The sequence below is a fragment of the Meriones unguiculatus genome, chromosome 8 (genome assembly GCF_030254825.1).
Source record: "Meriones unguiculatus strain TT.TT164.6M chromosome 8, Bangor_MerUng_6.1, whole genome shotgun sequence".
NCBI classification, from domain to species: domain Eukaryota; kingdom Metazoa; phylum Chordata; class Mammalia; order Rodentia; family Muridae; genus Meriones; species Meriones unguiculatus.
Genome location: NC_083356.1, coordinates 122977287 through 122993825, shown reverse-complemented (window position 1 = coordinate 122993825; position 16539 = coordinate 122977287). Strand labels below are relative to the sequence as shown.

Below are 16539 nucleotides of genomic sequence, written 5' to 3'. Positions count from 1 at the left end.
GTGAGGTGGGTCCCTGGAACCCATGTGGAGGGAAATGGGAGAGCTCCACCAAAGTGTCCTCTGACCTCCACGAGTGCTCCGTGGCCCATATGTCAACATATCTTACACACATGTGCACACACACACACACACACACACACACACACACACACACGAAATCCCTGCACTCGGGAAGCTGAGACAGGAAGGACTGCTGTGAGCTGAAACCCAAGCTGGGCTACATGGTGACTTGGAGGCCGGCCTGGGATAGAGTGAGACGCCATCTCAAAAAAAAAAAAAAAAAAGAATAAATAAACGAAAGGAAACCATGTAGAAGGACACTTTCATCCACTTACGGGAACTGTGTCAGTAGCTCGCTGCTGGGCTTCAGACGTTCCGTTTTATTGTTTGGCCCGGATGAGACAATGTGTGATTTACACGTGATTTGGGGCTTTCGTTTCTGTTTGCTAATTTTTGAAAAGACATGAGCCTTACTCACGTTAACTCCCGTACTGAGGGGTGAGATCAGTTAGCACGTGAAATGATTCCAGAGCAGGACAGACAACGAAACGCCGCACATTTGTGAGCCCGTGCCCAGCCTCTTAGCATGGACCACAGGATTTCATTCGGACGGAACTAGGACCCTAGAGAGGTAGAAAGAACAAGGAGGAAGAGCCTAGCACAGCTGCGTAAAGGTGGGGAATATTGGGATGGGCTGAAGGAAGCACAAACTCTCAGCTTGAGAAAATTAAGTCAGACCCTTTAGACACCAGCATTTCTCAAATTTCCTCAGATGAAGGTAGCAGTAAATGAACTCTATGTTCTCTTACCATAGCCACTGGGTAGAGCTACATAGAGAAGCTCCCCTGGCAATTCAGAAGTCCCTCCGGTATCACTTCTCGCCTTCAGGATCTCTTTGAAGATAACTGACCGCTGCTCTGACCCTTTAGAACTGGGTGAAAGGTGACTAGAATACGTTTTTATTTTCAGGCCTGGAACAAAAGCTTCATACCCTCTCCAGCACCTCCTCTTTCTCTGATGCCAAGAGCCAAAAAGATGTGGAGGCCTTAATGGACGAGGTAAATATTTGCAGAGTGCATTTCATGATGACATGGTTATTTTTAGCATGCTTACTTTTCAGCCCACTTACCCTGTTTGCTGCTCCTTCCTTCTGATTCAGAACAACCGAGTGGGCAAACTGAAACTGCCAGCGCCTCCATGGGCCTGGGCAGTTTGAGGGATGTGGAAAACTCCTGCCACCTAGAAATGCTTACTTTCTCGAAAAGAGAGACACAATTGTGTTCTGAATAGAATCCAACAATATATATACATGTTTGTTTGTTTGTTTGTTTGTTTTACAATTTATTCATTATATATTCCGATTGAAGCCTCCTCCCAGTCTCACCCTCCTGCCCTCTTCCCTCCCACTGAAGTCCCCTTCCCCTAGTCCACTGAAAGGGGTAGTTCTCCTCCTCTGCCATCTACCCATAGCTTATCAAGTCTCATCAGGACTGCCTGAATCCTCTTCCTAGGTGGCCTGGCAAGGCCACATCGCCAGGGGCAAGTGATCAAAGATCAGGCAACCAAGTTCATGGCAGAGACAGACCCTGCTCCCCTTACTCAGGCACCCACATGAAGACTGAGTTGCCAATCGGCTACATCTGAGCAGGGGGTCTAGGTCCTCTCCATGCATGGCCCTTGGTTGGTGCATCAGTCTTTGCAGGACCCCCTGGGCTCAGATTTTTTAGCTTTGTTGGTATCCTTGTGGGGCTCCTGTCCCCTCTGTGTCCTTCTATCCCCTCCTCCCTTTATCCCATAGGACTCCCTGTGCTCTGCCCAGCCAGAGTTTGCCTGTGAGTCTCAGCATCTGCTTCCATCCCCTGTTGGGTGGAACCATTCAGAGGACCCTCTACAGTAGGCTCCCTTTCTGTTCCCTCTATTCCACTTCTTCTGGTGTCTATCCTGTTTGCAGTTCTGAATGAGACTTAAGCATCCTTGCTAGGGTCCACCTTGGTGTTTAGCTTCTTTAGGTCTGTAGATTTTAATATGGCTATCTTATATTCTACAGCTAATATCTGCTTATCAGTGAATGTATACCATGCTTATATTTCTGTTTCTGGGTTACCTCACTCAGGATAATCTTTTCTAGATCCCACCATTTGCTTGCAAATGTCATGATTTCCTTGTTTTTAATAGCTGAGTAGTATTCCATTGTGTAAATGTGCCACAATTTCTGTATTTATTCCTCTGTTGAGGGACATGTAGGTTGTTTCCAGGTTCTGACTAATACAAATAAAGCTGCAATGAACATAGTTGAGCAAATGTCTTTATTTAATGGTGGAGCATCTTTTGGGTGTATGCCTAGGAGTGGTATAGCTGGATCTTGAGGTAGTGCTATTCCCAATTTTCTGAGAAAGCAGCAGATTGATTTCCAAAGTGGTTGTACAAGTTTGCGCTCCCACCAACAATGGAGGAGGGTTCCCCTTTCTCCACATCCTCTCCAGCATGTTTTGTCACTTAAGTTTTTAATCATAGCTATTCTGATAGGTGTAAGATGGAATCTCAGAGTTGTTTTGATTTGTATTTCCCTGATGACTAAGGATGTTGAACATTTCTTTGGGTGTTTCTCCACCATTCGATATTCCTCTGTTGAAAATTCTCTGGTTAGCTCTGTACTCCATTTGTAAATTGGATTATTTGGTTTGTTGGTGTCTAATTTCTTGAGTTCTTTATATATTCTGGATATTAGCCCTCTGTCAGATACAGGGTTGGTGAATAACTTTTCCCAGTCTATAGGCTATCATTGGGTTCTGTTGACAGTGTCCTTTGCTTTACAGAAGCTTTTCAGTTTCATGAGGTCCCATTTATTAATTGTTGCTCTTAGAGCCTGTGCTGTTAGTGTTCTGTTCAGGAAGTTATCTCCTGTGCCAATGAGTTTGAGGCTCGTCCCTACTTTTTCTTCTAACAGGTTTAGTGTGTCTGGTTTTAAGTTGAGGTCTTTGAACCACTTGGACTTTAGTTTTGTGCAGGGTGAAAAAATTTGATCTATTTGCATTTTTCTACATGTAGATATCCATTTAGACCCGCACAATTTGTTGAAGATGCTATCTTTTTTCCATTGTATGGTTTTGGCATCTTTGTCAAAAATCAGGTGACTGTAGGTGTGTGGGTTTGTTTCTGGATCTTTGATTTGATTCCATTAATTCCCAGTCTGTTTCTATGCTAGTACCATGTCGTTTTTACTACTGTTGCTCTATATTACAGCTTGAGATCAGGGATGCAGATACCTCCAGAAGTTCTTTTGTAGAGGATTGTTTTAGCTATTCTGGGTTTTTTTTTTTTTCCATATGAAATTGAGAATTTTTCTTCCAAGGTCTATAAAGAATTGTGTTGGTAATTTGATGGGAATTGTATTGAATCTGTAGATTGCTTTTGTTAAGATGACCATTTTTACTATGTTAATCTTACTGAGTCATGAGCATGGGAGAGTTTTCCATCTTCTGATATCTTCTTCAATTTCTTTCTTCAGAGACTTGAAGCTTTTTCATACAAGTCTTTGACTTGCTTGGTTAGAGTTACACCAAGATACTTTATGGTTTTGTTTTGGTGTTTTGTTTTGTTTTTTGTTTTTTGCCATTGTAAAGGGTACTGTTTCCCTACTTTCTTTCTCAGCCCATTTGTTTTTTGTATACAGGAGGACTACTGGTTGTTTTTTTTTTTTGTTTTTTTTTTTTTAGTTAATATTATATCCAGCCACTTTGCTGAAGTTGTTTATCAGCTGTAGGAGTTCCCTGGTAGAATTTTTGAGGTCACTCATGTATACTATCATATCATCTGCAAATAGTAATATTTGGACTTCTTCTTTTCTGATTTGAATGCCCTTGATCTCCTTTAGATGTCTTATTGCTCTAGCTAGGACTTCAAGTACTATATTGAAGAGATATGAAGAGAGTGAGTAGCCTTGTCTTGTCCCTGATTTCAGTGGAATTGATTCAGGTTTCTCTCCATTTATTTTGGCTATAGGCTTGCTGTATATTGTCTTTACTACATTTAGGTATGTGCCTTGTGCCCCTAATTTCTCCAAGACTTTAAACATGAATGGGTGTTGGATTTTATAAAACGCTTTTTCAGCTTCTAAGGAGATGTGTTTTGTTTTTTTTTAGTTGGTTAATATCTTGAAATAGATGCATTCTTTAGTGAAATCACAGGCACTTTAACCCTGCCAAGTGACCAAAATCACCGGGTTGCCATTCAAAGAAGCTGATCTTATGCTTTAGCTTTGCTGGTCACAGAAACCTGGGATGTTAGTGTTCTCATGTGCAAAACTGGAATATTGATACTTAACTATAGAGCTTTCTGAGGATGCATCGCTGTCCTCACTGTCCAGAAAACGCCACCACAGTGCTCAGAGAAGGAGTCAAAAACTGATGGACATCCTGTTCAACTTGATTATCTGCCTTTAATGATGATGGCAAGTATACCCACAAAGCCGTTTTGTTTTTCATTTTCAGTATGATGTCCAGAAAAAATTTAAGGGAACACCTTCACTGTGTTTTGAAACATTCTTTGCACAGAAACATTTTGCCCCGTATAAGCTAGTGTAAGATTCTGAACATGCATGTCTTAGGTCTGCCGGGCTAAGTGGGGATGTTCAGAAGGTTATTTAGGGAGCTATCTTAGAGGCAAAATTTTGGAGGAATTTAGGTGGGAGTGAAAAGGTGCTGGAAGAGGGATTTTGCTGTGGTTTGAATGGTGAGAAATGGGTTCATGTCAGTCAATACAAGAAGAATCCAGGAAGAGCAGACATTTTTAGTAATATTTTGGAGGAGTCAGGAACTTTCCTTATGTAACCTAATTCTTCTGAGGAAGTAGGTATCTCGTAATCCAGCCCAACTTGGGAGTTCAATAGTGGCTCGGTGAAAGCCAGCAAATGCAGCTGGCTATAATTTATTCTATATTTTTAGTATAGATTTCCTTTTTTGGGAAGGCTGTTGCAGAAATGAACCTAATACTTTCTCTGAAAAGAAAGGTCTAAATGTGTTTACTTGGGAACAGAGATCTGAAATCCTACTGCAATGACATGTCTTCATTTACAGGAAAACATAAAATACACTGTGAAATATTTTCTGTGATGGCACAAAATGCTCAATGAATTAATTCAATGCAAATGATATTTACCCAAAAAAAAGCCATAAAAAACATGGCAGCAGTTTCTTTGGTTTTCTTTGCATGGGGTTTTGTTGTCACTGTCAGCAGCAAACACATATTAGCATCATTTGCTCAAAAACTAAGCTGACTTACATAGAAGAAAAGGGAAGAGTTAGTCCCTGAACTCATGATGTCCATGAACAGGAACAACACTTTCATTCAGTGGATACCAAATGCCATGAATTCCCTTAGACAAGCTTCATTCACCTCTGGGAAGAGGGACACCGGTGGTACTGACGGATTTCGTAGTATCCAGGGAAAGAATTCTTGGAGGAGAAGCTTGACATCATTTAAATTCTTTCCTGTTGCGTTGTCTCCTGGACGCTGAAGTGCCACATTTGACTCAAGAATGTTGGCAAAGAGGCATTCAGAGCAGATGATAGCTGCAGATTCTGAGAAGAACTGCTCCTGAGGGAACTCCCTGAGCACATTCTCTGATGCTTTTAAATGCACCACAGCTGGGGCTTAACACCAGAGGTACGGGGCATTTGGCTTTCATTTTAGGTGAGCCTGTTCCCAGGTGTAGTGAGCTGGGCTGAGGACTGGGGGCTCTTGCTGCAGAATCTAACTTTTTAGTTGGGACGGGAGGGTTACATGTGCTATGCCGGAGAAACAGAAAAGAGAGATAGAAAAGGAGGGGTGGGGCTGCAGAAGACCCTCCTAATGTTTATTCTATAATTTGATTGCTCCTAACTGAACACAGCCAAAGAAGAAATAATCATTAAGTTTTAGTTCAAGGTCAAAGCCAGACAGGATGAGATGAGGAAGCATAGCGTCACTCCTTGTTATACTGAAATATCCTGAAATCCTACGTGAATATTGTTTCCAGTTTTGAGGAGCAGTGTTACTAAAAATTTTTTCTGGATGATAAGATGTGCCTCTTTAAATAAAAGCATCTCCCATGCATTTTGGTGGATACTGCTGATTGTACAAACACTGATTGTAAAACACTGTCTCATGGCTCTGAGAGGACCTTCCACAGCCAACACATTTCCTTTCTCATTCCTCAGGAAAAAAGGTTGTTCATCATCGCAAACCACTTAGGAGCTTATCCAACTGCTTTTCTTTGCTGTAATTACAAGTGGACAAACCAAGGCTTTCCCTATACATTTGTGTCGAGGGTCTTATCCTTCCAGTGAAATCTCGTGTGTGTCTGTGTGTGAGCTGAGTGTATGTTTCTAGAGCTCTTTCTGCTTTGAACAGTATCCCGAGATTCCTTTATTCACCCAGCTGTGCCTCGTTCTCTTGAAATCTCCTCACATGGCCATATGATGTGTCCACAGAACCGCTTGAAACTAGACCTTTTGCAAGCAAACTCCTACAAACTGTCGTCGGTGTTAGCAGACCTGGAGCAAAGGCCAAAGCCCTGCCACCCCTGTAGTACCTGTATTTTCAAGTGGAAAGAAAAGGTAACGCTGAGATCCGTTGGAATGTCTTTACGGGGCTTGCCAGGTAGAGTGGGAGGGCTTAGAAGGATGTCAAGGCAGAAAGCCCACCATAACTTAGGCGCCATTTGCCCCAGGTTCTCACTGCAGTGATTGAGAGAAACTTACTTTCATTCCTTTTGAGCACACCGAAAATTAAACACAACTGAACTCATCCTCTGAAATGAGACCAAACCACGCAAGTGAGGGAAAACTTAGGATTTCTTTTCTCTCTCTTCATACCTTAACTTTAGCTTTACAATGTGTTGTTGTAGAAATTTCTACTAACTTGAAATTTGGGTATTCCTACAGACCTAAACTATAAGATCTTATGACAGCAGGTTCCTCTTGGCATGGTGGGAATGTACCCCAGTGCAGTCTAGCACAATACGTAATGTGGAGAATGCGAATATAATTTCAAACCCCACGGCGCACACAGGTGTCTGTGTTCAAAGAATACACAGTGCTGTATTCTTTGGAAATCGTATGTAGACAGCTATTGCTTGTATCTAGTTTCATTACTGCTCAGAAGGGGGAACTGTACCCGAACAGTTGGTGCTGAAGGGACAGTACTCTTTCTGAAGAGAGCCATCAGCTCTAAAATGGCCTCAATCATTTTGCTGGGGGCCCATTCAACTTGGACTTCCAGAAGTATTGCTACAAATGTTTCTATCAGGCTCAGACATATAGGTCCAAATGGAAATGGGGGCTGTGAAATACAGTACTCATATCATTCTGAAAATATTTTGCTTTTGGAACAAGAAAACTTAAACACGGAAGGACTTAGAAATGTTTTGATTATTTATGCATTGTCCCCATTAGAAAAATGCACACATAAATCCCAAGGAAATGACATACAGAGAACAATGTTTTATGAATATTTATAACGCAGTTGTTTAAAATTACTTTCTTTTCATAAAAACCTATTTGAACAGGAGCACTCTCATACGTATGTGAAAATATCCCGGCCTCTTTTGACGAACAGATTGGAGAAAACTGCAAGCAGAGCACCTGCGGGCGGGCAGAACAACCCAAGCTCTTCCCCTTCAGGTAACCCAAGGCCCAAAATAGCCGTGGTTCGTGTCCTAAGGGGAAAGCACAGCGCTATACTTGAATATGAGTTTTAAGCTATATTTGCCTATATTTACCAAAAAGAAATTTACCTCTCGGTTGACAGTAATGAATTTGATAGCATCTGCAGTTTTGTGTTCAAATGTAGAAAAAAAAAAAAGGTAGGAAGGAATCACAAAGTGCAGGCTGGGAAAATCATTTTATAACATGATAGGTTACGAATGCACATGAGCACACACATATATACACACATATATACATATATACACACATGGTCATTGTCCCTCAATTGCATACTATAATCTCAGATCTCTAGGGTCTTTTTTTTTTTTTCATTAGATTTGGACCAAAAAGAGTTTCAATATAACCAAAGTCATTGAGGACCATCGATCTATTCAAATGTCACCAGCGATTTTTTTTTTAAGAAACAGTTCTCTAAGCAACAAATATAAACTCCAAATATTCCCTATACTCTATTTGAATGGCAGATCATGTGTGTTAAAAAAACAAAAACAAAAACGCAGCTACCACACACATTACCTATGTTTAAGTAGAAAGCAAATAATTTTAAATTACCATCATGTTATTAGTATAATAAAGATAAACTTTCCTCCAGAATTATTAGTTCCTCTGTTACGATCTGGGTTGTTATATAACATACATAGCTTATATACGTGTTGGGTGTATTACAGATGCTATCAAACCAAGGAATAAATGTTAGGTAAAATTATAAAATTTTTGAGAAAACTTAAACTATGCACCATACTAGTAAACAAAGAAAAGTCTGACTGTTTTAATTTTGCCTGCTAAGTAATCATGGTTACTACAATTTAATCCCAAACTCTAGGCTCTGGTGTGTCCCAAGTCGGCAACCATCTTTACAAGGCTTTGTATACTTTTCAAGCCAGGCAAGATGACGAGTTGAATTTGGAAAAAGGTAAGACACATTCTCAAATATTTTAGTTGCTTTTTCATGTTGAAATTCCTCCTGGGGATAAAAATCCTGCCTTATTGGGACAGCATTAAGTCATGGCTGGCTGCGGTTTACAGTCATTCTTCTTAGAATACAGAGATAAAAAGCACGAAACTGAGGCTCACATAATGACAGCTAATGGTCATCTCATGTTTTGATGTGTCAGGCACTGTTGCAAGCATATCGCTCAATTATTATTCACAGAACTCTCTGAGACAGGCATTATTTATTCCCATTTTATAGCTGAGAAGACCAACAAACAGAAAAGGTAGGTACTTTGACTAAAATCACAAGCAGGGGCAGTATAGGATATGAACTCAGAACTCAGTCATGCCCTTACTCACACTGCTCCAATGAGGTAGAATGCCACTAATGGGAGTTCTTTAGGGCTATTTTGTCTTTCAGATGGTAGAGTTGCAGAAAAGTGATGTCTTCCTTAGTGTGATAGAATGTTCTAGAATTGGAGTCCATTGATGCCCAGATTAATGTTTGTCTCCCTGTTTCTCAGAAAAGAACTTAGAGCCACTTTAGATAACTAGATCCCTGTTTGTGCCAGAAATATTTCTCAGGGAGATGTTTCCTGGTGGGTTATAGAAACCAATCTTTTTAAAGAAGTACAAGTGTTCGGCCTTCACTTTCCTCGTGTTATCTATATTTGGATGTCCAAGATAAGGCACAGACTGATAAATGTGACCATGAAAAGAATTGTGCCAGAAGAGAAAGCTTATTATTGATAACCAGGATATGGCTTCCAAAACAATAGAAAATCAAAATAGGTTTTGAAACAAATTATTTCATCTCTTTTTCCTTCCTTCAATTCTTCCTTCCTTCCTTCCTTTCTTTGTGTGTGTTCTGTTTAAAGACAGAGTTTCTCTGTGCAGCCCTGGCTGTCTTGGAACTCTCTATGTAGACCAAGCTGGCTTTGAACTCAGAGATCCAGCTGCCTCTGCCTCCCAAGTGCTGGGATTAAAGGCATGTGCCACCATGTCTGGCTACATTCCATGTGTCTATGTGCCGGACACCATGGCAAGCATATCATTCAGTGATTACTCACAGAACCTTCTGAGACAGATACTGTTTAATCCTGTTTTATAGCTGAGAAGGATGAAGCACCAAGCATCTTCTGTGCTTGCTCTTGTTTAGAGGGAACTTTCTAATTACCGCAGGCTTGTCTGATTTCTCTACACAATGACTTTTCCTTTTCTGTGAGTGAAAGATACATGAGTAGCCTCATGATCTCAAGTGTCCTGAGCTTAGGTTTCAAAGTTTACATTAAACCATCATCTTGTTTGTATCAGCTGTCTCTTGATTGTAAAGCCCACTTATGCTTTCTATTCTCTATAGTTCTTTTCGATGAAACACAGCACCAGAGGCTGGGGGGGGGGGGGGGGGCTGACAGTATAATTTCAAGTCATTTGTCTGAATCTGTTTAAATTTTACCAAACAACCTACCGACCCGAGTAAGAGTTGGTAAGAGTTTTTAAGAACATTCTGTATCCGAGGAACTACTTGGCAACATTGCTTTCTGCATTTGATTCAGATGAAGCAAAATTTATTGAGCACTTTGCATAAAACAGCCACAACACAGAGAATGCTAAAAAGAGTGAAATAATGAACTACTTAAAGAGACAGAGAATTCCTAATTAGAATGAGCTCCCATAATTGAGGATGCCGTGACTGAGAAGCTAGAAAGACTGTACCCATCACCTGAACCTTCAGAACAAGCCTGAGCAGAAAAGAGTGAACAAAAGACATGGGAGAATAGTGCTAATGAAAAGGAGATGTTGGGCCCAGAAATGGGTGTTTCTACTTTGATGTATGGAAAGCAGCCTGTTACTCAGCTTTCCAGTTCTGTGACAAAACACCCAAGAAAAACAGATTCTGAAAAGAAATGGTTATTTTGGCCCTCGGCTTCCAAGATTTCATTTTGTTTGGCTATCTTTGAGGTCCGTGGAGAGGCAGAAATTTTACAGCTGAAGGTTGTAACAATGGAGAAAAGCTGCCCAATCCTTGTTAGCCAGGAGGTGGGAGGGAAGTATCAGGGACAAGAGAGCCCCTTCAAATGCAAGGTCCTTCAGGGACCTTCCTGCAAACAGATCTTTGAAGAGGCCATTCAATATAGATGCACTGATGAAGTAGTACCCTCATTATCTAGTCATCTCTCAACAGCACCACCCTCTGGGGACTAAGACTTTAGGGAAATGCTTCATATACAAACAGTAACATGGCCAGAGAAAAAGAATTCTTTCAAGCCCGAGGCTTAACCAAAGTATGCTGAGCCTCCCATCAAGCTTACAGTTGTTAAGATCATGGTGACCTTTTCTAAAAGGCAACAGAAACTTAGATAAGAAGTGTATTAGGAATTTGGCTTTAATCATTTCCTTAACATTATCTTCAAATTGGTGTTTTATTAAAATTACCTGAATTAATGAATGGAGGCTAGATTTCTACGTGAAACTGCCAGAAGTTCAGACTGAAACCAGATGTGACATAGATAGTTATCAAAATTTTAAGAAAAAACTCTTAGTACAGACCACTTCTAGTGAAGTATTCTAGACTATCAAGGACAGCAATATGTGTAACCCTTAAGGTATGGACAGCAAGAGTTTGCAGACAACTCATCCATTGTGCAAAGAATGGAGTCAGAAATTCTACCACAATTCTGTTTTTTGTTGTTGTTTTCAAGACAGGGTTTCTCTGCATGTCCTTGGCTGTCCTGGACTCACTTTGTAGACCAGGCTGCCCTCGAACTCAGAGATCCACCTGCTTCTGCCTCCCAGAGTGTTGGGATCACAGGTCTGCACCTCCACGTGCCGCTCATGATTCTGTTTTTATGCACACTCTTGGCTCAGTAGTTCATTATTTCACTCATTTTAGCATTCTCTGTATTGTGGCCATTTCCTGCAAAGTGCTCAATAAATTTTGCTTGATCTGAATCAAAAGCAGAAAGCGGTTACCGAGTAGTTCCTCGGATACAGAATGTTCTTAAAAACTCGTACCAGCACTTACTTGGCATATGTGCTCGAGGCGCACAGAACCATCTGTCTAACTCCGTGTGCATCCTCGCAGGAGACATTGTGACCCTACATGAGAAGAAAGAAGAAGGATGGTGGTTCGGCTCTTTAAATGGGAAGAAAGGTCATTTTCCCGCTGCCTATGTGGAGGAGCTGCCTTCAGTGGCTGGACACACAGCTACGCAGGCATGAAACAGGACTGGACCCACAGGTGCCCTCGCACATCCTGTAAATGATATGGTGCAAATAAAGAGGCACAGTTACCATCTTTGCAAGTTTTTCTTACACAGTGGGTGGTAGAGACTTAGCTGCATTTCACAGTGGTACGCAGGACTATTAGCTCCAAACAGAGTCAAATAAAAGACAGCTGGATTGATGGAGGCACAGAAGGGTATGGGTTCCTAGAATTTCTAAAACCTAAAAGGTGCTCTACACCTGACAAAATTGAGATCGCTCTCCAGAGTGCCCGAAGTCATTATCAGCATCTGTAAGCATACAATAAGTAGTAGGAGCCTTTTTTCTCTAGCTTTGGGTGGCAACAAGACACGCGGCATCTTATGATGGGTCAACAAAGCCTGGGAAATAAGAAAAGACACAGATCAAAGCCAGAATAGGGACAGGCAAACAAGAGAGACACAGGCTGGGACACAGGCTGGGAAGCAGAATAAAGGACCAAAGGTCCACTGAGCTAGACGGGGTGTGATACAAGAAGTCTAGTCTAGACCCTCAGCAGATCATCGCAGGCCGAAGGAAGTTTCAACCAGAGCCCGTGACCTCCTGAGGCAGTGACTTCTCATTGGTCCCTGCCCACTACCAACAGCTCTTAGGGTGAGGTCAAAAGCAAGCCAGAGATGGCTTGGGATCTGATGAAAAGCAAATAAGAAGGGGGAAAGGAGGTGGTGTGTGAAATTGCATGCCTCCTTTCCTGTATGGAAACTTCTTTTGTCAATTGGGAAATTACATCACTGTGGAAGAAACATCCTAAGCAGTTTCCTACTGAAAGGAATTTTAATAGTAATAAGAATGTATGTGTATGTGGATGTAGACAGAATCTCACTATGCAGCCCTGGCTGATCCAGAACTCACTATGCAGACCAGTCTGGTCTTGAACTTGTAGAGATCTGCCTCTTACTCTGCCTCCCAAATTCTGGGATTAGAGGCCAAAAGGAAATATTCAAGTAGCTTCCTCAAATGCCCTTTAATAAGAAAGCTTGAGATTGAAAGCAGACTCCCCTAAGGACAGGAGTGCATAATACAGATGTCATGGTAGCAGCTCACAGAAAATGGAGATCATACACTCCCGGTGAATGGAAGAGATGGTGTTGATGGCAATACTCACACTTCCCTCCTCTGCCAATTAGAATGTCCTTCAGAATCTCCATATTTGCATTCGGTAAACCCCTCTCATTATTTTCCTAGGCCCTCCTTTTTCTTTAATTCACCTTTTTTTATAAATGGAAAAATTCAAACCAGGGAATATCAGTGTTCCCTGATGTGTTATTACACTCCTATCTAGCACATAATTAACACAATAATATTTGATACAGGAATTCAAGTAAGATTTGTTACATGAAACATAACCTAAAACCTAGAAGAGCAGCCCAAAATTGTTCATTTGTTGGTTGGTTTTTAAAAATAAACTTTATGTGGTGGTTTGAATAAGTAGGGCCCCCACAGACCCATGTGTTCGAATGCTTGGCCAATGGGGAGCGGCACGATTAGGTGTGGCCTTCTCGAAGTAGGTGTGGCCTTCTCGAAGTAGGTGTGGCCTTGTTGGAGGGGTGTGCCATTGTGAGGGGAGGCTTTGAGGTCTCCTATGCTCAGGCTCCATCCACACATGGTTCCTTTCTGCCTTTGGTTCAAGATGTAGAACTCTCAGCTCCATCTCCAGCACCATGCCTGCCTGGATGCCTACATGCTTCCCCCATGATAATGGCCTAAACCTCAGAAACTGTAAGTCAGCTCCAACTAAATGCTTTCCACTTATCCACCACCCAAAACAAAAACCCCACAACAGCGTTAGAACTAGGAAACAGTTAGCTTTATGTCCTGTTTTCTAACTCATGTCCATTCCCTGCTCCAGTCCTTCCCATTTCCTCAATTTAGCACTTTGTTTTTGTTAAGACAGGTTTCTGTGTAGCCTGGCTGTCCTGGAACTCACTTTGTAGGTCAGACTGGCCTCGAACTCAGAGAGGTGCCTGCCTCTGCCTCTCAAGTGGCTATATTTAGCTCTCCTTTAGTAAGTATACCATGAAGAAAAGAGAAGAAACTGCCCCAAATTTTAACCCCTAATGGTGCATTAGTGCCAGCTTTCAGGCACTGTAAGTTGGCTGAATAACAGGCCACTGGCCAATGAGCAGGTTGAATTCCTATTTTCTTTTGCATCCTATTCACTCTACTGAGCTTTGCTGGATTTAAAAAAATGGGTAGCAATTGACTGTGAACTAGCCCATTTTGTACACAGGAAGTAATGTTAATGGCGGTTTGGGCTGGATTTTGTCAATCTGTAGCGCTTTGTGAGAACGCAAATGGTCTTGTTTTGTAATGCTGCTGAAAACCCAATTGTGCCTGGGATTTGTTATTTTTTAAGTCCCCCCCCCCCCCCGCCTTTGTATACTCCCTTTCCTCTAGCTCTTTCAAAAAGCATTGTGCAGATAGCCTGAGGAAGGGTAGAGTGTCCTGAGACCAAGTTCAGTTCCTTCTTCCATGTTTCCTCACGGGTCGGTCCCGTACCTTGCTGGCCTCAGCTTCCTTATCACCTCAGCTTCCTTATCAACACATGACGAGAAAGAATGAGTGCTCAGCTTTTAAGTCACAGACTCTCATTTTAAGTTTACATCTGAAGTTCATGTCACAGTCCATGGAATATAGACTCTGGAATCTGTCAGATGAAACGTGAATAACTTTCAAAGAAACTGTACGAGTCGTGCAAGAATCTGGGTTCAACCTGCTCCTTTGAAATACTGTAGCTGTAAATGAAATGAAATGCAAATGTAGGTTGCTATGGTAGTCTGTTTCAATATACTTTTAGCAGGGCAAGAATTTCCAGTTAGACAGATTGGGTGGACCTCTTAGATTTAGGATGAAATTAAGAGAACATTAGGTGAAAGTTAATAATACATGCAAGTTTTTGCATAAAATACAGTATTTAATGCTCTTAAACTATGAACAGGCTTTTAATGATTATATTCCACTAAGCAGTGAAATATATGCACATATTTCATACATCAGAAGTTTTTAGTATCACTAATGAACTGAAATATAAGCCACAGAGACCTTGCCAGCAATTCACTGACCACATACATTTTATTCTATGTAATCTCATTATTAATAGAGCAGGAGCTAATGTGTCTATGTCACCAAACAAGAAGATATACTAATTTGTTTCTTTCTTGCATTTTCTATGACACATAATTAATGACACAATCATAATGACAAGAGGAATTTTAATCACTTAAAGTACTTTACAATCCATCAGAATTGGTCTCATCCTCAGTTGGGGGTGCCCTTTGTTGTACAGGATTATGAGCCTTTAACTGATAACTTAAGGACAGCTTAGTTATTCTCTTCACCAACATGAAGTCACTCCTTCTCAGGACCTTGAGGATCTGGAGGGGCAACAAGCTTGATGAAAGCAATAAAAGCACCCAGGTATCAAAATGGCACAGCCTATTATCCTTCTGCAATTCATGTGGAAAGAACTTACAAGTCAGAGGAGAGGGAGAAAGGGACAAGGAGCAGGGATTCAGATCTGGCCCGGAGTGTGAGAACATAGCAGAGGCCTTTCGCACATCATATCTGAGTGGATGGATCTGTTTGGTGGCCTGGCCACTGTTCTCAGCCATCCAGGGTTCTGAAGCCAGCTGCTTCACCATTTTAAGTCTATTTCAAAAAAAAAAAGAAAATCTAGACATGGTGCCTTCTGTTCACAATCATTTATTCCTTGGTTTTGTTTTTCTAGACAGGTGTTCTCTGTGTAGCTGTGGCTGTAAACCAGGCTGGCCTCAAACTAAGAGAACTGCCTGCCTCTGCCCTCCCAAGTGCTGGGATAAAAGGCATGCACTTCCACCACCCAGCACTCATTTTCTTAACTCTTATGTAGCTACAGAAACACAAAAGTTGATTTGTTTGAAGCTGCTGACTACTTTGTGGTCACATAAAGTCTTGTGGTATACTCAAGGTGGCACTTATGGATTCAGGCAGCATCTGAGTTTGAATCCCCATACTAATATGTAAGAGCTATGACATGAAGTTCCGTCAATTTTACATTTGATTCTTTACATTATCTGTAGCACAATGTTAATGGTGTCTACTTCACAAGTTGAGAGAATACTAATGAACGGATGTATGGAAAGGGCTTAGAAATATTGGGCTCATAGACATTACCACAGAAAGTCTCCGCTTACTTTGTAGGTAAGTGATATTTTGTCATGCCAAACACCTAAGCCTTTTCTGTTCAGAGAACTATTTTTCTGCCTGTGGCAGTCTGATTGAGAATGGTTGCCATAGGCTCATATATTTGAATGCTTGGTTCACAATTGAAGGATTAGTGCTGGGGTCTAGTTGGAGACTGTATCACTGTGAGTGGGCTGATGTTTCAAATGCTTACACCAGGCCCAATCTCAATCACAGCCATCCCCCCACCCCAACTCCTGCTTCCTGAGGATCAGGACAGAAGATCTCAATTACTGCTTCAGCACCATTCCTTGCCTGCCACCATGGTTCCCATAACCCTCTCTCCCAAGTAAATGCTTTCTTCTATGAAGTTGCCTCAGTCATGGTCATGGCCCATACTCAGCCCTGGTATTAAAGTTAGTATCTTGGCTTAGTGTTGTGAGCTATCCACCAGAGAAAACTACAGGGACATGGG

General features: G+C 41.5%; 1 protein-coding gene across 1 annotated transcript in view; it reads left to right on the top strand.

Moving 5' to 3' along the window:
- Positions 1-11935, top strand: part of Nostrin (nitric oxide synthase trafficking) — a 60488-nt gene extending 48553 nt beyond the window's left edge. The window contains exons 12-16 of the mRNA XM_021635571.2: positions 970-1058; positions 6471-6596; positions 7547-7661; positions 8530-8619; positions 11725-11935. Coding sequence (XP_021491246.1) covers positions 970-1058; positions 6471-6596; positions 7547-7661; positions 8530-8619; positions 11725-11861 — 557 coding nt within the window. The 3' untranslated portion in view covers positions 11862-11935. The remainder of the gene's footprint in view (positions 1-969; positions 1059-6470; positions 6597-7546; positions 7662-8529; positions 8620-11724) is intronic.
- Positions 11936-16539: the final 4604 nt, after the last annotated feature.